Below are 20,618 nucleotides of genomic sequence, written 5' to 3'. Positions count from 1 at the left end.
CCCGGCCGTGAGGGGAGACCCGGCCGTGAGGGGAGTGTGGGGACGGGGGAGCCCCGGCCGTGAGGGGAGACCCGGCCGTGAGGGGAGTGTGGGGACGGGACAGGCCCGGCCGTGAGGGGAGTGTGGGGACAGGACAGCCCCGGCCGTGAGGGGAGTGCGGGGACATGGGGAGCCCCGGCCGTGCGGGGGAACCCAGTGAGCCCCGAGGAGCCTGGTCGTGCGGGGAGTTCCCGTGAACCCCGGAGATAGGTGAGTCCCGGTGAGCCCCGGGGGATCCCGGGGACAGAGAAGCCCCGGCCGTGAGGGGAGCCCCGGGACGAGGGAGAGCCGGCCGTGAGCCCCGGCCGTGAGGGGAGCCCCGGGCCAGGGGAGCCCCGGCCGTGAGGGGAGCCCCGGGACGAGGGAGCCCCGGCCGTGAGGGGAGCCCCGGGAGCGGGGGAGCCCCGGTGTGTTCGGGTGCCGGGTGAGCCCCGGGGCCGCGGCTCTTTGCCGTCCCTCAGCCGCTCCACTGAGCCCGGCTCTGCAATCCCAGTCTTAGTGGGGCAGAAATGTCATATGACAGAGGGATGACTGCCAAACGTCAGCCAGTTTTCACATCATGCCTTGGCAGAGCACAGAGATGCTGAGAGGAGACACAATATTGATTCTACCAGAGAAACTGGTAGTGTTGTCAGACTGACCAGCGTCCTGGTGTAACCAGCTTCTCGTTCTGCCCTCTTTTGATTGTTTTATTCCACTATTTTCTCCTATGATAACATTTCATAGGTGGGTACTCTGTGGCTGACAAACGACTGAAGGGAGTTGATAAAGTCCCAAGGTTTATAACACTGACACAGGAGGACGCTGATTGCGCAGAAGAGAGAACCTCACCCAAAAACACTGTAGCTGAAGGGAAACCCCTTGAATTAATGCCTGTTGGACTTCACAGTATGTCCCGGGAGGTGGAGGAAATATGTAGCCAGGAGCTTTGAATAGATACTTGAGATTTTTCAATAGTAAGAAACTAAATGTTCTTAGTTGAAATGGCTGTCAGATGTAGCCAGGGCAGATGGAAACACGGTCCTTCAACTCCCTGCATTGACATGTCCTCAGCAGAAGGGAACGGTATTGCCCTCAACTGCAGCGGTTGGTAACAGAAATCCAAACTGTGGCTGAGCTCTGTGTGTTTTCATCTCCCAGGGGCTGTGACCTGTCGTGGCAGTGGAGCACACACGACAGCCGGCCTGCTGCTCCAGAGGGGCTGACAGCTTCTGACCCATCCGGCAGCGACTGAGGGGCCATCCTGGACAGACAGCCAGTCCTGCTCCACTGGAAAACCACTGAGCCGAATCTCACGTCCAAACTCTCCTTGGCTTAAACAGGTCTGGTGTCTTTGCTACTTTTCTTGAATACTGACAGGATTTTCAACAGGGATGGGAAGGGAGATCAGAGTACACTTTCTGCTGAGAAATGGTGCTATTGAGACCAAGTTGCATTATGGTGTTTTCCTCATAATTATTCATTCACTGGCAGTCTTTTATCAATATTATTCTTTCTTAGAACATCAGATGTTGCAAATAAGTATAGACACTAAAAATACTATCTTGCTAATACAGTTTAAGCAAAAGAAGAAACAGACCACTCAGTAAAGGCCATGCTAATAGCCTTAGCAAAGTTAGAGTAAAGAAGTGGTTAAGGATCTAGATGATTTAATCCAGTTTTAAGAAAAGGTTTTACAGTGAGCAATTAGATGCTGTTTAAGGAATTAATCACTAATGGGTCATTAACTCTGACTGCTATTGTACAGTTAACAAGCCGAGGCAGGATTATTAGACTCAGCACCCAATTAAGAAGGAGAAGATATTTACAACAAAATGAACAAATGAGCTTTTAAAAAGGAAAGGGACAATTTAAAAGAAAGTATAGGAACATGGAAAACTAGATAGGGTAGAAGAAAGATGTGAGTTTGCCTATGCCCGTCCCTTTATTTGCCCACTTATGTTTAGCTGGTAAAATATTTATTTTTAGCAGTAAACTCACAGCTTTCCTTGAAGGACATGATGGCACACAGTCGATCTGTTACAGTGCTGACAGCTAATGAGGAAGTCAGGGGGGTCTTTGGAATGGCTTTACAGGATACAGGAGAACTGGAGGCAACAGAGAGGGAGGGAGGGCAGCAGTGTCAAAATGTGGAAAAGCACCACAGCAGTCTTGGGGAGTTGACTCATTCCCAAGTAATGACAAGTGGGATTGTTCCTCCCCCAAGGAGGCAGAGTGTGCAGAGCCTGTGCAGTCACTCCTTAGTGTGTATCTGGGGCTGACACAGCCCAGGCTGTGCGGGCACTTCTCAAGCACACCAAGAGAAATCCTTCCCTCGTAGCCACCAGAAGAGATGTACCTTCTTGCAACCCCAGCATCCCTGGTGGTGCAAGCAAGGCTCACCTGTGAAAGGACCACTGGAGTAAGACCTAAAAACTGAAGCAATAGGGGTTTTGTTCTCCTCTGCTCACCCCAGAAGTTCACTCAGGTCTCCTTACTAGAAGTTAGCAAAATACCTCCCCGGCCCCGATAGCGATGGCGCTTCTTTTCCTGACAGCACTTCCACCTCTTTGCCAAGGAAGCAAAGAGCTGAGTGCTGGGCAAGCTGGGCACCTCCACGGACACACACACAGTAGCACCGTCAAGTCCAGAGCCCAACAGGAGGGTCTGCCCCAGCAGGGCTTCATTCCCCCTGAATTCAGGGGGGACCATTCACGGGGCCTCCCTGCATGCTCTGAACCAGCATGGCTCAGGGATGGCAGGCCAGGGGGCCTGGGCACAGTGTGTGCTCTGGTCCAAAGAGGCAGGTTGGATCTGCAGGGAGGCTGGGGAGAGAGGAAAAGGCGTTTGGAAACAGAAGGATTCCTATTATTATCTTTAAAAGAAGCTCTCCAGACAATAGATGGGGGCTGCTGTGGAGAAGGCTGTGAAGGGATGTTTAGAAACTGCTGTCTAAGGTTAAAAAGCTCTCCGAAGTGAAGCTGAACAAAGTTGACATACTTGTTTCTGACAGGACTCTTAAAAGATACGCACAGATTGTGAAAATATAATTAGACGCCAGCCTTTGTCTGGCCACAACGAGTGGGAAATGGTGAAAGGAGAGGTCTCCCAAGTCTGCATTGAATCATCCCCAGCACACAATGAGGGCACTTGTGCATCTTTCTCTCTTCCCTAATGAGAAACGTTAATTGCCACAACCTCCCGAGTGTGTAGAGCACCCCATGCCCAGTGGAGGAGAAGGGGTGTTTCATTACAGCTTCTCAGCCCCATTACAGGCAGTAACGGAGATAATGAAAAATAAAGATGCCGCAGTTTTAGTTTCGGCAGGCGGGCCATGGGCACTGGGTGGGCAGGGGAGCAGGCACGGCCCAGCGCCGTGCCAGCCTCCGGGGGCTGTGCTGGGCAGCCAGACCAGGCAGAATGCACCCGCCAGGCCCCAGCCGGGTGTCCAGTGCCCAGGAAGTGACCGTCTGTCTCCCGCCGCAGCAGCTGGGCTGCAGGGAACCGGGACCCCTGCCATTGCCCTCCTCTGCAGAGGCAGCAAAGGCTGGGCACTGGCACTGACCCTGGCCTGCCTGGGCAGGAGGCAGGCAAAGCCCACCTGAGCCTAGGGCTGCCCTGCAAGAGCAGTTGTGGGAGTGCTGTGCCTGGCCCATGGACTGCCAGGGCCCCGGCGCCTCTGTGCCCAGGGGGGACCCTCATCTGGCCACGCTCCCTGTTGTGGGGCTGCAGACTCCAGGGCCACAGCCAGCTCCTGCTGCTGGAGGAGGAGGGAGAAGAGTCCACAGCCAGGCATCTCCCACCCCTCCACGCATCACAGGCAGCGGAGGGTCCAGCCCGAGCAGCCCATTTGAGTGCAGAAACACGATGCGCAGCCTCCGTGCAGATGTTGCCATTTAATGGTGCAAAAGCAGAACCCCCTCCCCAGGTACGGCAGGATACCTGGGCTCCCAGGCACCTTACACGGCTCTTTGCCCTACTGCAGCTTTTATTGTGACTAAAGGATCCAGCCAAGGAGACAGAACAAAAGAGATTGTTTTTCCTAAGCTATGATTAGGCCCTAAACTCTTCAGGGCATGTGGAAAAGGGAATTAAAGGGACCACAAAATACAAAGCAAGTCAAGGCGTGGGGGAAAGGCTGGTGCGAGGGACAGCCCTCCTGTGCCCAGCCATCCGGGGCAGCCGAGGCAGGGCAAGGGTGTCCCTCGATCATCCTGGGACGGGCCTTCCCCATGGGTTTCTCCCAGGTGCTGAGAGGGAGTTCAGATTGTCTGCCAGGGCTTGCCGATGGACTGGATGTGCTCCTTGGCCTTCAGCCGCAGGGCGGCAATGCTGGTATTGCGTGGGTCTGCCTCGTCCAAGGGGAACTTGTCCACAAAGGTGGCCCCACACTGGTAAGGCGGCGGCGGCCCCATGGCCCCCAGGGGCTGCAGCGCGTGGGTCACTGCTGGAGAGTTCAGGAAGGGCGGTGGTGTGTAGCTGCTGGGCAGGCTCTGCGGTGAGGCCACGAAGCCAGGCAGGGTCTGCAGGGCCGTGCTGCTGGGCACTGGCGGGCTGAGCCACGTCTCCAGGGGGAGGTTGCTGCTGAGAGGACCCATGGGTGTTGCCTGCGGCGAGCGGTTGAAGGAGAGGATGGGCGAGTCCTGCAGCTTCATGGAGGTCACCTCCAGCTTCTCCTGCCGCCTCCACTTGGCCCGTCTATTCTGAAACCACACCTGCAAGCACAGCCGTATTAGTCGGGCCCCGGGCAGAGGCTTGCCCCTGGGTGCAGCGATGCACTTGAAACAGAGCGAGGGAAGCACGCAGCAGGCGATGTGCTGCGCCGTGCCGAGCCAGGGCAGAAAGGGGTTTGGGGGGTTCGGGCGTTTCCCCGTGCCTCGCACTCGGTGGAAAACAGCCCCGCGGCAGAGCCGGCCCGCCTGTCCACCCGCCGCCACCCCGTAGCATAGGGGCTTCGGCGGCCCCGGGCTGGGACACGCCACTCAAAGGGCAGCGGCACTGACGCCGCAGCTGGGGACGCAAAGCGGCCCCGAGACCCGCGCTGTCCCGCCGGCCGGGCCAGACCGGGGCCGTGCGGCTGCCGTGCCCGGCGCTCCGGCGGGGCCCCGCGGGGCCGCTCAGCCGCGCATCGGCCGGGGCGAGGGGGACAGGGGCCGGGGTCGTGCTGGGCTCACGGGCCCGAGCGCCGGATCGGTGCTGCTCCGGCCGCCGAGAACGCGTCGAACCGCGCCGGGCCGTGCCGCGTGTGGCTTCCCGATGCCGCCGGCCGGCAGGGCCGGGCCGTCGCGAGGGGCCGGGCCGGGCGTTACCTGGACGCGGACCTCGGGTAGGTTGACCTTCATGGCCAGCTCCTCTCGGCTATACACGTCGGGGTAGTGGGACTTCTCGAAGGCGCGCTCCAACTCGTGGAGCTGGTACGTGGTGAAGGTGGTGCGGTTCCGCCGGTGTTTTTTCTTGGGCTGCTCCTCGTCCGACGGCTTCCCCTCGCCGCTGCTGCCGGCGGGCAGCTCGGGGCTGGCGCTGCCGGGGCAGTACGGCTCTAGGAGGGGGAGACAGGCGGGTCACCGGCGGGATGCGGCCGCGGGGCCCGCCCGAGGGCGCGGAGGAGCGGCGCTCGCCCGCCCGCCCGCCCCCAGCCTTGCCCACCGCGCTCACCTTGGAAGCGCTCGGCGCGGCCCTGGGGCTCGGCCGGCGGCGGCTCTCCGGGCATCTTGGGAAGGCAGTGCCGGGCCCCCCGCCGGTCCGCCTCCTTGGCGGTGCCGTCGGGCGGGAAGGCGCCCAGCAGCCCGTCCTCCTTGGTGAACCCCAGGATGGCCTCGATGCTGTGCAGCCTCGACGGGTTCCCCCCGGGGCTCCGCGCCGCCGGGGCGGACAGCGAGAAGGCGCCCTCGGCCATGGCGAGCGGGGCGCCGGGCGGGTGCATGAGGCGGCCGGCCCGGGGCCCCGGCGCGGCGCTGCGGTCCCGCCCGGCCCCGGGGCGGCGCGGGCAGCTCTGGCACGGCGCCGCCGGGCGGGCTGGCCTCCTTGGGGCGGGGGAGGAGTGCCGGGGGGCGGTGGGAGAGAAGGAAGGCGAGGCCCCCGCGCCCCTCCGGCGTGGAGGGGGAGGCAGGGCATCCCCCGGCCCCCGCCGGCCGCCCCGCCCCGCCCCGCCGGCCCCGGACGGCGCCGGGCGATGCCATCCGGGGCCCTCGAGGAGGGGCGGGCCGGCCCCCGCTGCAGCCGGTGGCTGGCCCGGGCAGGGCTCCCCGCCGAGCCCTGCGGTCGGAGCCGCGGGACAGGGGCAGCGCTCTCGGAAACCGCGGTGGGACGGGCGACGAGCGGCGCGCCGGGCGCGCCGGGACCGACCCGGGACGGCGGGAGTCGCGGGAGCCGCTGCCGGGGGCGCGGCGGCCGGGCCCGGTAAAAGGGGCTCAGCGGAGTGGCCGGGGAAGGGCGGGAGCCCGGGGCTCCCGGGCCGGGGGGCAGCCGGTACCCGGCGCGGCTCCGCGTTGTGCGGCGGCTCTCGGAGCGTTTCTCTTGCCCGACGGCTCCAGCGCACATCCCTCCCGGACGGATTTTACGTGCATCGGTTTCGGCCCGAAAGCTGCCCCGCGAGAGGATCCGCTGCACCGGGCTGGGTCAGGGGCACTGGGGTAAACGCCGCTGCGCTGGTGCCCTGCGGGACGCTCGCCCTGCGCCCGGCCGCCTCCAAAGGCGCTTTACAGACCGGGTGCTTGTGGGCAAGAGGGACGCAGGAGACACCTGAAGGAGGTGGACTCGGCCTTTAAGACTTCACAAGCCCGGGGCGTGTGCTAGGCGATATTTGTGAGGAAATTTTCCGAGATGCTGGTATAGAACAGAGCCTGTGAGAAGAACCGATTCTGTGACCCTGTCCTCCACGGCGCGAGGGAGGCTGGGGGGGAGCGGCCAGGGCACGGTTTCGTGGGGGACGTACAAAATGTTTGTGGAGGTGAGGCAGAGAGCCAGATCCCACACATCACTAGGTACTTGGCTTGGTGGAAGACGTGGACGCAGCACTAACTGGGCAACGGCATCACGTCTCCTGCATTAATGTTTTTGCTGCTTTTCTCTTTCCGTCACTTTATCGCTTTTTACGCTAGCACTTCCCAGTTCCTCTGAGGCACCAAATGTCTTTTGTCCCGGGTGGTTTAAGTGACAAACACAGTCACATCCAGAGTGATTTTCAGCCTCCACTTAGCTTTGAAGATGCTTCCATTTGAAGCCTGAGGAGAATGTGTGTGAATGAAAAACACCATTGTTGGTGCTTCTTTCTCCAGATATATTTGCTAGTCTAATAAAAGGTATGACCTCACTCAATAAATCCTCATTTTTGCTTCCTCTCCTACCAAAACAGGCTGCATTTTGTGTAGATTTTTCCAGAGGAATCACTTCAAAGATTGGCAGTGGTTGCTTCTGCCAGCGCCGACACGTTTTGCAGGTTTATGGTCTTATGTCCCAAAGTTAATTACTTTTAGAAGGGCATGGCTTTCTCTAGCTCCAGGTGAGGTTTGCCTTCACTGACTGCTTGGGAGTGGGGGAGTGGTTTGGGGCCGAAAGAACTCAGCCATCCGTTTTCAAAGAGGGAAGAGGCCAACAGAAGAGACAAGAAAAGGTTAGTGTGGCTTTTGTGCACAATATAAAAAGCAAGTCAATACCATTGTAGGGGCATTGGAGGGTACTCAAAGCAATCAGTCAGGGGCCATTGTGTTCCCGTAATCTACATGTGTATTTCCCAAGAACTCTATTAGTGAAGATGAATGAACTGTGCAATGTCCCTAATTTCTTCTAATTTGGAGCTGGGGTTTTACAGCAGTCACAACCAGCACAAAACATGCCCGTCCTTCCAGAAGCCCTGGGCAAATTTGGGAATAATTTTTGCTTGTAGAAGAAGGATAGCAAGGTGAGACGAAGGTGCAAACCCCTTTAGTCAGTGCCATGAAGGGCACTGGATTCTGGCACAGATGCTGCTGTTAGGGTGTCTGGCAAAATTGGCAGTTACAGGGGCAAGGCTCAATTTTTTTGCTGTTAATCACAGTGTGAACGTTCAGCAAAAGAACCTTCCACCCTTGAAGCAGGGTGCATGAGTCCCACACAGGACACAAGAGACCTTCCTCCCTAACAGAGAAGGATCCTCTTTCCTCAGCAGTAGACTACTACAGCTGTATTTTCCATATGAAGCTACGTTTGTCACGGGAGCATCCTTCTTGCAGGGGAGTGGAGCTGCTGAAAGAGGAAGCAACTCCCTTGGTCCCAATTCGAAAAAAAGGCCTGAAAAAACCCCATAACCCTGTAGCAGAGCAGAGAGAGCTCTGACTCTTCCAGCTCCAAATCTGTCTTTTCTCTCTTGCCACACTTGAGGCGCAGGCAGGCATGTGAGGCATCACGGTGCTGCGGGGAGGGAGGAAGTCTAATGGTTCTCTGATAACAGAATTTAGAATGATGAAGAAAGGTAACTGGACATTTCCCTTTGGGTTTAACGTGCTGGCTGTCAGTTGAATCCCTTACTGCCACAGAGTCCCCTGGGACCTGTGTCATGTTAGTGTGAACCCTCAGAAACTTATCTATGGTACCTCACAGCTTCACAAAAACGGTTTACTTTTGGAAGGAAGGGGCAATCAGAATCAAATTTGAGTGTTAGAGGCTGAAAGGGACAGGATTTATTACTTGCCTTTCCAAGAGATACTCTCCATTCCATCAGCTTTTTTTATTTTTTGGCAATATATTATTACAATTACTGCTGCAATTATGCTTGGAAACTAGCAAAAGTTCTCGAGATGGACAGTCTCTAAAGTGCAGCTGTCTGCTCTACCTCCTTCCTGCACATGCATATAAAGACTAAATGGGAACAGTTTTCATCCTGTTGGTGCCGTTGAGACATATGTGTGGGACGTGGCTTCACACAATGAAATCAGCACCATAACATGCCACAGATTCTTCCTTTGCTCCTGCCTTTTCCTTATATCAAGCTGAAATATTTACTGCCTTGACAGGGCAGACATTTGAAGCTGAAGTCACACTGCAGGTGGGACATCACTCTCTAGGCCAGAGATGTGCAGCAGAGAGCACCTCTCTGAAAGATAAATGGGGCTTCCAGGGTCAGACAGCAAATCAACAGGGGGGAAGCAAGGTAAAGGGAGAAATATTCATCCAGAAGTCCTCTTGCAGTTTGCATGCTCTGTGTAATCCAACAGATTGTTCAAAACAGGAAAAAAAGGCTTTGCTTTTTTCCTCCCCAGAAATTCCTAGGTGTGCAGTTTAAGAACCTTCTTGAAAGCATAGTGCCCAAGGAAGCTGCTGTCGCTGCATTGCTTGTGCCTTGCTTTTTTTTTTCTGGGCAGATTTTTCTTTATCTGCCCCAGTTGTGTTTTCTCCATGGCCAAAGTGCTCTTTGGCATGCAGGAATCACACAGAGAGAGCCTGCTGCTCCGGTGTCTGTCTGGGCTGTGGGTATGGAACAGGCTGTAGCTGCTCTGGGAGCTGGGCAGCCTTTTCTGGTGGGAGCACCGTGGGCTGGGTGTGAGGGCTCCCACATTCAGGCTCGCCGTGCTCAGCCATCCCTCCAGAGGGAGGGAGTGCAGGTTCATGCTATAAGGCTATATTAATGCAATCCTTCTTTACTTGTTTTCCAATTAGCCTAATTGAATTCAGATTGCTTAAAAGTGGGCACTAGAGACATTTATCTTGATGGGATGACGGCCTTGAGCTCCAGCGATCCTATTAACTGTAAGAACCCAAATCCCAGGTAGGGTCCATCCAGCAGTAGCTCCCATGTGACCTAACAATTTAATCTGCTCCTGTTCTGTCCAGCGCACACACAGACACACAGACATGTCCGTGTCCATGCTCACACGTGCATAGGTGCGTGCACACATGTACACGTGCAGTGGCTGTGCCTTAAGGCCCCACTGTGCCCCACTGTACCCCACTGCTCCAGTGCCCAGCCCGATGCCCCCCCAGGCCAGGTGCAAGCCCTGGCCCCAGCACCCCAAGGAAGTGCTGTCTGAGTGTGGGATCAGGGCAGAAAGCGATACCTGCTGCGGAATAGCCCCGCTCTGCCACTGCACACTGAGGGGGTGTGAGTCTGTGGTCTATCAGTGGTGCCTAGGGCAGCCCTCTCCCCTGACAGCAGCACTTCACAGGGCTCCCATCCCACACAGCCCCCAGCCACCTCTCAGACCTGCTTGCCTCTGCCAGCCCTGACATTTTTTTGGAATCCCATTAATCGCTTGTTTGGTGATTCTGACTGTACTTTCTTCTCTGACCCTTTAAACCATGAAAATGCTGATCCTATATCTGCTGACGAATTTAATTAGATCCTTTAAACCACCAGATGCTTTCAGTAAAATTTTCAGGATGTCCCAAGAACATTTTAATTCAAAAGTTGAAAGCCTTAGGCTTGTTTACTTTGGTGTCTTATAGATAAGACAATTCAGTCTGTAAAGCAGCAGAACTGTGCAGACACAGCAGCCAGATTTATACCAATGCTGAGGGAACACCTGCCACCTGTCCCTTTCCCTCAGCTGGCAGCCCCAGCGTCGCTGATGATCAGCTTGAAATACTAGAAAGGATTCCAGTAGCAAATAGGTACAAGACATACAAAGAAATATATTTGCCTAGATTAATAAAACACAGTCTGTATATGATGAACACATAAAGCTGCACAGTGCCCTCTCTGTCCTTTTGCAGACATGGAGGTGGATGCCATTGTAACCATCGATGATAATGAGCTTTTTAAAAGTAGCTGATTTTCTCTGGCCTTTTCCCATGTCATACTGTCTGTGCCAGTGCTGCAGCAGAAGGTGGTGGAGTGGCCCTCCCTGGCCATCTTGGCACCAGCACCTGCTGGAGCAGGAGGGGAACCTCTCTCCCTTGCCCTCCTCTCTGCCTCACTACAGAGGTGACTTGGCCAAAAGGGAGAATTTTTCCTCCTGTCCCAGTGTGGACAAAGGGGTAAAAAGAGAGAGAGAAAAGACAAAGAGAAAAGGGAGGGAAGGAAGGAAGCAAGCAAGCAAACAAGCAAGGAAGCAAGGAAGGAAGGGAAAGAGAAAGGAAGGACACAAACCATACTTACTGCATTTGTTAATTTAAAATTAATATTTTTACTTGGTTAGGTGGAGACAGAGAGAGACAGAAAGAGACTTATAAACCTGTAGGAAGGTGCTACATGTATTCATTTCCAAATTTATTTCACAGGCTAGCTCTTGGAGAGGTTACAAAGTCCTTCCTTTTATAAATACCTGAGCCCCTCAGGAGCAGCATCCTGCCTGTCCAACAGCCTCAGTCACATTTAGCACAAGTGAAAGCCATGCTTTTCCTCAGGGTTTAGGTGCCCTACCGTGGCAGAACCTTCCAGCTGGGCCAGATTTATGTTCAGATTTATGTTTGATGGAGGTGACTCCCAGAATCAAGGTGGTGAGCTCGTTCTAACCTGTCCAAGTTTGGTGCTGGTACCTCAGGCCCAGAATTTGGCACACAGAGCAGCCAGGCAGAGTCACTGCTGTCCCTCGACGTTTGAACTGCCTTGCAAGACTGAGAGACTGGGAAATGAAAGCAGGCTGGAGAAACCTGCACTGCTGCAGAGCAGGGCTCACTGACAGCTCCCAAGCCTTGCTTTCCTACAGGTCCCCACTCAGGGTTACATGTGACAACACTTTTGTCCCAAGCCCTTGAGTTACACGCTTCGCTTTTTGCATTTTGCTACATTTAGTGCAGAGATGGTAAAAAAAAAAATCTTTCAAGTTTTTGCAGCAAATGTCAGCATTTGAATACTGTGTTTGTTTCAAAATGTTTGAAACAGACGTGTTTTTGTAAGAAATATATGCATTTATTTCTGAAAGCACTATTAAATGAGTGATTACCTATATGTGATGTATCAGAATTACAATTTTGACAAAAAATACACATTTAATAGCATGGAAAAAGGCACATTTTTTCCCCAATATTAAGTTCTTTTGAGCCATTTTTTCCATGGGGAAAAATGTTATGTTAAAAATGGGGATCACTTCTAACTTTATCCTAGGCAGTCACAACACGTAAATGTTCCCCCTCCCCTCAGGGTTTTAAGTCTCTCTCTGGTCTCTTTTCTATGTTTATGTTGAGTGCTCTAGAGCTAAGTGCATCCCTCTGCCTGCCCTCACTCTGCAGTCCTGGCCAGACCAGACTGAAGTCACAGCCCTTGGGTGGTGGTGGCTCTCCTACATGACAGCACATTTCTGCTCGGCCGCCTGCTTCATTTCAGTGAAGGTGGCTTGTGCCTTTTCTTTGATCTGATCCATGTCCATATTCTGGATGTTCTGCAGCTGTCCCAGGATGGAGTCCTTGTCCTCTTCCTCCTCCTGATCTTGTGCCACCATCTTCTGCAGGTCTTCTGGCAAACCCACGTCGTCTCCAGCCATCTGTATTTGATTCTCATCCAATTCACTCTGATACAAAAAGCAGAAAATAAGAACAGCACATGGGGATTTTTAGGTATCAGTACTAAACTGAAGCCTTCTGGAGGAAAGATGCATGAAATTTAGGAAAGAATTGCTGGTAGTTAAAGGTAAAAGGGTCCTCATCTCCCTGAACCATGTCTAAACTCTGTCTAGGTCTTTGGTTGGCCTCTCTGAGTTGTGATGAAGGGCAGGGGCTGCCTGGCACATAATCAAAGCAGCGTTGGAGTGCTGGTTAGTGGGGTAATAGGAGGACTTGGACAACAAAAGAGAGGATGGAGGTTGGGTGTGAGTCTGAGAAAGCAAAAGGAGACAGGAGAAGGAACTGGTTAAGCAATTAAAAGGGCTGAGATGCAGTAAGCACTACACACACTTGCTTCCTGCCTGCCCCCTGAAACGCTCCATCAGTGGGGCTGTGGCAATTTTTCAAACAATGGTGATTTTGTTCACGTTTTATGGTGGATTCTGATGGATCCAGTGCTCAGAAGAACAGGATATTTTGACACAGTTCACACATCAAAGATAAGCATTAATGCCTCATTACATCTCCAAAATGAAGCATGACAGCAGCAAAGGCCTGATACGAATAAGCAGCAATGCTATCAGCAGGAGGTGTTGTTGAGAGTGAGGGGTCTGGGGTTTGCATGAATGAGTGCAAGAATGAATGGAAGGATGTACATGAGCAATGTGTCGGTTCAGGCCTCAGCCAGGACAAGCAGACGGGGGTGATCAACTGCATAGACACTATTTGCTGTGATGTATTTGTCCAGCCTTATGTTTGCAATAACTGTACTTCCTTTAACCTGATTTCTCCCCATATCTCCTATGAAATTATGGAGAGCTCTATCAGGATTGTTACTCCTATGTGGCTAAAATGGGTGAGGCCATCTCTTCATCCCTTTGGATAAGGGTTGCTGCTGTCAGATCTGTGGGAGCAAGAAGCAATATCCCAGTCAGCAGAGTTTTCCTTTATTGATTGTGTAGCAGGAAAAAATGTGTTAAGCTTTTAATCAGCAAGTGCTGGCTATGAGAAGAGTTGGCCCTTTGGAAATCCTCCCAAGTAGCAGTAGAGGATGATAAAAAAAGATACAGTTCTAATTACTGAGAAGTGCCCCTAAGCAGACAATCACACGTGTTCTTTTCTTTAGAACTATTTATAATTTAAGACATCCTCACTGCACATACCGTAGTGATTTCACATCTTTGGCAATGTGAACAATTGTCTGGCATGTTTTTGCACCAAAGCCCACTGTCCTACTTAAGTCTGGGATGTGATGCACAGCAGCTTGAAGGTTCCAAGTGTTCCCTGACCAGAGAAGAACATATTCAGATATGGTCTAAAGCAGTACAATTCTGCCCCAGTCACCTGCCTCTACCCACTTGGCACTGAGCTTGTCCTTGAGCAGTCCTAGAATGAGCTTCAGCAGAGTGAGGTTACTCAACAAGAAGCAAAGAAGCACGTAGTACGTGTATGGCCTTTCTTCTAAAATTTGACAGATTTGATTATTGTTTCCTTTCATTTGAAACGGACATGTAGGATTAAGTTTCTGATTTTATCTTTGGGGGGGTTTCAAGTCTTATGAAAAAAAGTTAAAGCTTGCTTTTTCCTAAGGAGAGATTTTCCCAAGGGCAGACCTGGCTCTGACAGTGACAGAGACACTGCCCTGCATCAGAATACACACAGAGCACCCAAAACAGGGAGAGCTCCTGGCCAGAGAGAGCCCACACAGACAAGCCCTGGGGGCCCTGGCAAACTGCACTGGACTGGAGGGTGTCTCTCCTGATGCCTTCAATCTTCACAGGCTGCAGGTCTCTGCAGATGTTCAGCCACCCTTAGAGGATCTTTGAGAACAGAGATGCAATATCTGTTCTAGGAAATGAAATGTGCCTGGCACTGGTGTCCTGCCCCAAGGCCAGCTGGACTGGAAACCCCCCTGAGATGCCATTGAACTCTCTCGCCCTCCCAAACAGGGTGGTCCCATCTAACTGCCCATTGGGAATGCCTGTCCTAACTCCCAAACTGGCCCTGGGAACTGCTTGGGAGAGTGCCCAGGCCAAAACTGGGTCAGACATTATTCTGACAATTCAACAGCATAGGCCATAGAGTCCTGGTGCGTGGTAATATTTTTTGACCCTGATTATGCATCTGATGGAGTCAGTCTCAGATCTGTTTTGTTATAGATGCAATATAATACAGAGTTCTTCACATATACATGATACACAGGTAGGTGTGAGGGGAAAACAGTCTAAATAGCTGCTTTATTACAATTTGATTTTCAAGTCCTCTGTCCAAATTAGGTGCAGATGAGACCAAATGCCAGTTCAACAATACCGACTTTATTTTGTAAAATTGCATGTGTAGGAAAATGAGACAAATAGGTACAGGAAGCCACAGGTGGAACCAGCAGCCTTATCCCTCACAAACACTCTGTTGTGCCACCCCCACACAGGGACAGTCTGGAGCAGAGATGGTGTGAGGGGACTGCTGCCTCCTGCCAGCGGCGTTGGGACTGCGTTCATCCACAGCTCACCACCAGCTCATGGCTCTGGGTCAATCCCAGTGCAGGAAAAAGGCAGTAAGTGCATAAGAGAGTTTGGTGGGTTGGTTTGTTTGTTTGCTTGCTTGGGTTTTAAATAAAAATATTAATTTATGTACTTATATAATTTTTTTTAAAAATGTGGTTTGTTATGAATGTCATGCGTTGAATACTCCAAAGATGAAAAAGTTGCCCACAGATCAAATGTCTCATGGCTAAAAACATCTTTCTGATGACAAATCTAAGTTGACAACTCTGTTAATAGGATTAGGTTCATTAAGGGTCTACTTTCTCTTATAAATCTGGCCCAGATAGCATGGAGCTTTAGATTTTACACTGCAAAGGGGGCCCTGCTTAGTTCTGAATTTCATGCATTCATTTCCAAAGTGTGCTAATGATCAATACTGGTAATATTCAGAGTTTCTAGCCCATACTAGGCTATCTGAAATGACTTTCAGTTTTCAAAATAACTAATGCATTATCATAAGTCTGAGAGCATTTTGCTGCCAGAGTGTTGTATCACAGAGTTGGTTTTTTTTCCAGGGGCATTTGGCGTCCATGTAATAATTTCATTTTCTTCCTGATATAATGTACGTTTTCATAAGGGCTGATAAAAACCAAGAAATGCTATATGGGAAGAAACAAATGCAGAAAAAAGCACATCCTGCAATATTATTTGCTGGCTTAGAGCTACTCTTCTACCTTGGAGGCAAGTCTTCTAGTGTTATTGCTGGAATTTGTCCCCAAAGAGCACTCAGTTCATGGCAAAGCCAAGGTCCTGCTGGAGATGGGGCAGATCACCGCTGTGTGCTCGTGGGGGGTCTGTGGGCACCTCAACACCATCTCAGCTGAAGAAAAGCACCACAGGTAGGTGGGAGACTTTCAGAATCACAGACACCCAGCTCTGCTGATGTTCAGTTGAGAGCTGAGCACTTCAGGATCCCAAAGCTTTCCAAACAGGCCCCTCTGGGATTTGAAAGCTGTGGCGAGGTGACAGGTAAGTGCTGTCCAATAGCCATCCCAGCATATGCCTCCAAAAGGACAACAAAGCCTAATGATATTTTACTGCTCAGCTGCTAATTAAAATGCTGGTGTTTAGAGATTTAGGCCTACAATCCAATCAACCACTTAAAATCTTGTACTTAATTTTTTTGCATAATTAATCTTTCTGTAATTAAACTCACCCTCAGGATGTTTTCCATCTCCAGCATTGGAAGAAATGGGCTCTTAAGGGTGGAATACATTTTACCTGACTTCAGCTGTCACCTGGCCTCCCTCTGCAAGAGGGACCCAACTCCACCTGAAATGCTTATTTGAAAGTTGGGATAGATGAGGCTGGGAGTGCTGATCTCTTTCTGTTGATGGCAGAGTCCCTAAATGACTTGCTTGGGTTAAGCACCCAATTTTTTAGCAGTTAAACTTACATGAGATGGATTCTTTAGTAGAGAGTGATCCTTGTTTGTATCCAAGTGTTTTATGTCAGGAAAAAGCTGGCAATCTAAATGCTGTCTGTGGCTCCCGTCATGATCCAGAAGCTATTGCAGCTGCTGCCTGCTTCTAACAAACCTCCAGAGTTCTCTGGTGCTTTCTATATTTTGCATTTCCTGGGAATACTTGACAAACAGAATCAGGAGCACCAAAGAAAAAGGAATGGGCAGTTTGCTTTTGTGCTTCTTGGGAGAAAGTACAAATGAGCCTTCAGAAGGTTAGCAGAACTCAAATGTAGACCTTGTACAGGAGTTTTCAGGGACTTTGCTTATGTGCTTCTAGGGTTTTTTTCAGCTCTTGAATGCTGCCAAGTTAAGAGTGTATGCTAATGGTGAGGAGAGGTCAGAGCAGATCCTCCCCTTGCCTAGTCACCTGTTTCAGATCTGAAAGGATAGAGAGGGATTACAAGAACCTTTCTATTAGATTCATCTGATAGCAAAAAGGTCTAAACGAAGCGCTCCCTAGGGAAATCCCTGGCTCTGGCCTTCTCCATTTGTGCACTGGGCTGCAGTGGGGATCCCAGGAATGCAGGCAGTTTGGGCATTTTCAGGACAATGCATTGGCAGTGAGCTGGTTTCAGATTGGCCACTGAGGGAGCTGAGCTCACCAGCTCCAGGCTTACCTTGGGGAGTCTGTACTTTTCTCTCAGGTGAACCCTCAGACAGGCTCGCTCTGCTTTTTTCTGTGCAAATGCTGCATCTCTTTCCATCCTGGAAAGCAGAAAAAATGTTCCTTCAAGATGCTAATAAAATACAGTCTTTTACACTGAACAAGGTGCTTGGGTGCAAAAAGCTGCACACAGGAGTTATTCCCCAAAGTCATGTAACTTGTCTAAAGGCACAAGAGGAGCAATACCAGTGAAGTGATGCACTTGCAGTGCTCCAAGCTTGTCCTCAGAACAGTTCCCTTGAGTCCTGTGAATAAGGAAGGGTAAGCTAATACACTTTGTCTGGAGTTTGCACCTGTACTGCCTGTTATTGTTGACTGTAAGAACGAACAATTCCAACGAGCAGAACACAAAAATTGCCCTTATTCCTTGGTAATTCCACTGGGGCACTCAGAGCCGTGGCTGCCTGCCAGTGCTCATGCTCTACAAACATGACACTCTCTTAGTGTGACACCACACAAAAGGGCAGGGGAGTCTTTCTGGGTCAGAACATGAGTTTAGCCATCCTGGAGTCCCTTCTCCAACAGGAAACAGGAGTGGACATGTAGAGAAAAGATTTAGGAGGAGTGTAAGCATCCTGTATCAAAACTGCCCAGCTTCCAGACTCAGTGGTGCAGAGTCCTGGGGATGGACACTGGCTCTGTGTCCTTGGCTGTAACAGCCCTGGGTGGCCTCTGTCACCTGGGAATTTGCCTGGTCTTTTCTTTGTCCATTCACTGTTTCACAATGGCAATAATTTCCTATGGCAATGAATTCAAAAGCTTCCCTGTGTGGAAAAGGACTTACTTCGTTCGTGATTTTATGAAATGTTTTCACTAGATTTAAGAACACAATTTTTTGTTAGATTAATTATGTATTTATTTGCAAAATATGTCTCCCTGAAGATTTTTGATAACTTTTGTTAACATTCACCTTTCCGCCTCTCCCTTTAATTTTTTTTCCCCCAGTAGCATTTTCATGGAAATTCTATTGCAAAATTGGTCTTGTTTCAGTATAGGTACTTTGTCACATAAAAGCTACTTGCAAGATGAAATACTACTTTTCCTCTGCTTCCAAAATGAGGTTTTGGATTTCTCTGTCTCTAAAAATAAAATAACCCCCCCCAAACAAAAAAAAACCACCCCTCCCCAAACCTAAACTATGAGAAGAACCCAAAGCCAGTTTGGTTATGGGTTCAAAACTGTGCCTGAGTATAACTTCAGCAAGGCACTTGTACTCCTCTGATGTGCACTCCTGCACAGCTGAACACTGCAAAACCCAGTGAAACAGAAACATGCCCTGCCCCTGCCAGAGATCTCTGGCACAGAACCACACCAGTGGCCACTGTCCTCAGGGGATTGGGGCTCTTGAAAATGTTTCAAATGTTCCTAATCCAGTTCCTAATGTACTGTCAGTTCTCCTGCCCCGATTCCTCAGTACAGTTCAGCATGTAAAGGACACACGCACCACTGGAAAATATTAGAGAAATAATGCTTATTCCAGGCATTTCCCTGTCCCAGGAATCCTGTGTCGCTTCTCGGTTTCCATAAAGCATCTTCCTGCCAGTAGGTGGTTATTCCTTGTTTGAATATCCCTCGACAGAAGGCATACTAAAACATTCTGTGTTTTATTCCAAGCCAAATGACACCTGTTCAGGGTTTCCTGATGGAAATGTCCGATGCTAAATACAGACCTGGATACCTCGAATTCCGTCAGTCATTAACCTGTCACCTATAATCATCTTACAAGGGGGATTTACACAACCATTATGTAATTGACCATTAGAGGAACAGATGCATTTGAGCTTTAAAAGTCAATCGTTTTATTTATAATTATGCATGATTTGAACTCCTACAAGCCAGCTCCTCATTTTACTTCTGTTTTCATTTTTAAACACCACAAAGGGTAAAGATTGCATTTACAGACAAAACTGAGATTTAATCAAGTCTGCTTTATTTAGCAGGTTTTAGAAGAAATAATCATACTAAAACTCTGCTCTAGATAAATATAATCCATTTAACATAACACTCAGTACTTTTTCATATCTGCCATAATAAATGTAGGCAAAGAAATATTATGTATTGAAAGCGTACTCCACATGGAGTTCTAGGAGAAGAAAACACGTGTATTTTAGAATTAAATCCTGCACATTGGAAAATTTGTATAGATAAAGTAACACCACCTCGAAATGAGTTCAGCACATCAAGCTGTGGAGACAGCAGGGGAAGCACAGGGGGACAGTTTCAGGATGGGGATGGGGGGGCAGGAAGGGGGAAATAATATTTTATCATTTCCAGTAGGTGAACTTTTATTTTGGAAAGTCCCTTTAGCAAAGATTCATCTGCTTTAAAAAAGAGTGAAGAGCTGAATGTTTGCCTTTTCCTTGGGTTATTTTCATCTGCACAAAGCCACTAAGAATCAGCCCCACACTGATAATAAGGGAACAGGTACTCACTTCTCCTCAACCATTTGCTTTTGATATTCCTCATACTCCTCTCTGGTCATTCCTGCAGCTGCTGCTGGGTCAGAAGGAGTGCTTTCTTCTTTGCTTTCTTCCCCTCCACCTCCAAGTCCCAAATTCTTTACCTGGTTGCTCAACATACTTTTCATTAGAAAGGCCATCTTCTCAAAAAAAAAAAAAGGAGCTATAAGCAAACAACTATGAGAAAGCCAAACCAAAAATGCTTTTAAAACCAACAGTTGTAAGCAAGAGAGTTTCTACAGCCACATCAGCTCTTCAAGGGCACAGTGCTAGTGAAACGTGAATGCCAAAACCAGTTTGTCAGCCATAATCTGGATTAAAGAGTGAACTCCTTAATATCTAGAGGCAGATGGTTCAGATTACTCCAAAAAAATCATTAGATGCAGCTACCTACTTTTTATATTAATACCTTAAGCTAATTGTACACACACACAAAAATCAATGATAGTGTGCAATAGCATTTTGATGTCTTCAGTCTTGAAGCTCTCTCTCACTTTCACAGAGAGCAAAACATTCCCTGCAACACAACACCTCTGAATTAAAAACCTGCTTGACTAAAAGGCCATGGTAAAATTATAAAAATCAGGCTACTGAGTGGAAATACTTTTGTATTTACACAATAAATGGGATTTGAAAACTGGGATTCTTCATTAAGCAAAAAACCTGATGCTTTTTATCCATTAAAATTTTATCCCAGTGGACAGAGAGTACACTGAGTGGTTTTTCTTCATCCCCTTTTCATGTGGCTGGTTTGTCTCACAGACGAATGGGGCATTACTGCCACGATGCCTTTTTTCCCAAGAAAGTAATCCCCCCCAAAAGCAAATCAGATCTTCCTAATTTTGTTTCCCTTGGGCTGTCTCCATGTGGATGAGCACTGTGGTGCTGCACAGAACCCCTGCTGTTTTGAACCCTTGCTGTGGGTACAGGAGCAGTTTATCTGACTGATTCTGTGTGCTCTAATACAGCCTGGGTGCCTTTTGCTTGGGGGCTCTTCCTGTATATCCTCATCTTCC

The 20,618-nt window shown here is 50.2% G+C and overlaps 2 protein-coding genes and 1 long non-coding RNA gene across 3 annotated transcripts; 1 reads left to right on the top strand and 2 right to left on the bottom strand.

The window, feature by feature from the left end:
- Positions 1-57: 57 nt before the first annotated feature.
- Positions 58-12,237, top strand: LOC113976842. The gene is made up of 4 exons (XR_003537175.1): positions 58-249; positions 1,180-1,361; positions 11,212-11,430; positions 12,126-12,237. It is a non-coding gene; the product is annotated as an uncharacterized LOC113976842 (long non-coding RNA).
- RAX (retina and anterior neural fold homeobox) lies at positions 3,896-5,941 on the bottom strand. The gene is made up of 3 exons (XM_027702449.1): positions 5,674-5,941; positions 5,328-5,557; positions 3,896-4,733 (listed from the first exon to the last, which is right to left on the bottom strand). Exons 1-3 carry the CDS (start codon positions 5,939-5,941, stop codon positions 4,281-4,283), a joined length of 951 nt encoding a protein of 316 aa, XP_027558250.1. The 3' UTR covers positions 3,896-4,280.
- Positions 12,185-20,452, bottom strand: CPLX4 (complexin 4). The gene is made up of 3 exons (XM_027702450.1): positions 19,576-20,452; positions 17,097-17,184; positions 12,185-12,440 (listed from the first exon to the last, which is right to left on the bottom strand). The coding sequence occupies exons 1-3, from the start codon at positions 19,740-19,742 to the stop codon at positions 12,213-12,215; spliced, it is 483 nt and encodes a 160-aa protein (XP_027558251.1). The 5' UTR covers positions 19,743-20,452; the 3' UTR covers positions 12,185-12,212.
- Between the last annotated feature and the right edge of the window lie 166 nt (positions 20,453-20,618).

Source organism: Neopelma chrysocephalum, unplaced genomic scaffold (genome assembly GCF_003984885.1).
Source record: "Neopelma chrysocephalum unplaced genomic scaffold, ASM398488v2 Primary Assembly neopelma1_186, whole genome shotgun sequence".
Taxonomy (NCBI): Eukaryota; Metazoa; Chordata; class Aves; order Passeriformes; family Pipridae; genus Neopelma; species Neopelma chrysocephalum.
This window is presented reverse-complemented; position numbering and strand designations above follow the sequence as displayed.

Coding starts and splice junctions, on each gene's coding strand:
- RAX (XM_027702449.1), bottom strand. CDS start 5,941: ATGCACCCGCCCGGCGCCCCGCTCGCCATGGCCGAGGGCGCCTTCTCG. Junction 5,558..5,673: donor CCGCGCCGAGCGCTTCCAAG/GTGAGCGCGGTG, acceptor TCCCCCTCCTAG/AGCCGTACTGCCCCGGCAGC. Junction 4,734..5,327: donor TACCCGAGGTCCGCGTCCAG/GTAACGCCCGGC, acceptor CTGTGCTTGCAG/GTGTGGTTTCAGAATAGACG.
- CPLX4 (XM_027702450.1), bottom strand. CDS start 19,742: ATGGCCTTTCTAATGAAAAGTATGTTGAGCAACCAGGTAAAGAATTTG. Junction 17,185..19,575: donor AAGCAAATGGTTGAGGAGAA/GTGAGTACCTGT, acceptor TCTGCTTTCCAG/GATGGAAAGAGATGCAGCAT. Junction 12,441..17,096: donor AAAAGTACAGACTCCCCAAG/GTAAGCCTGGAG, acceptor TTTTTGTATCAG/AGTGAATTGGATGAGAATCA.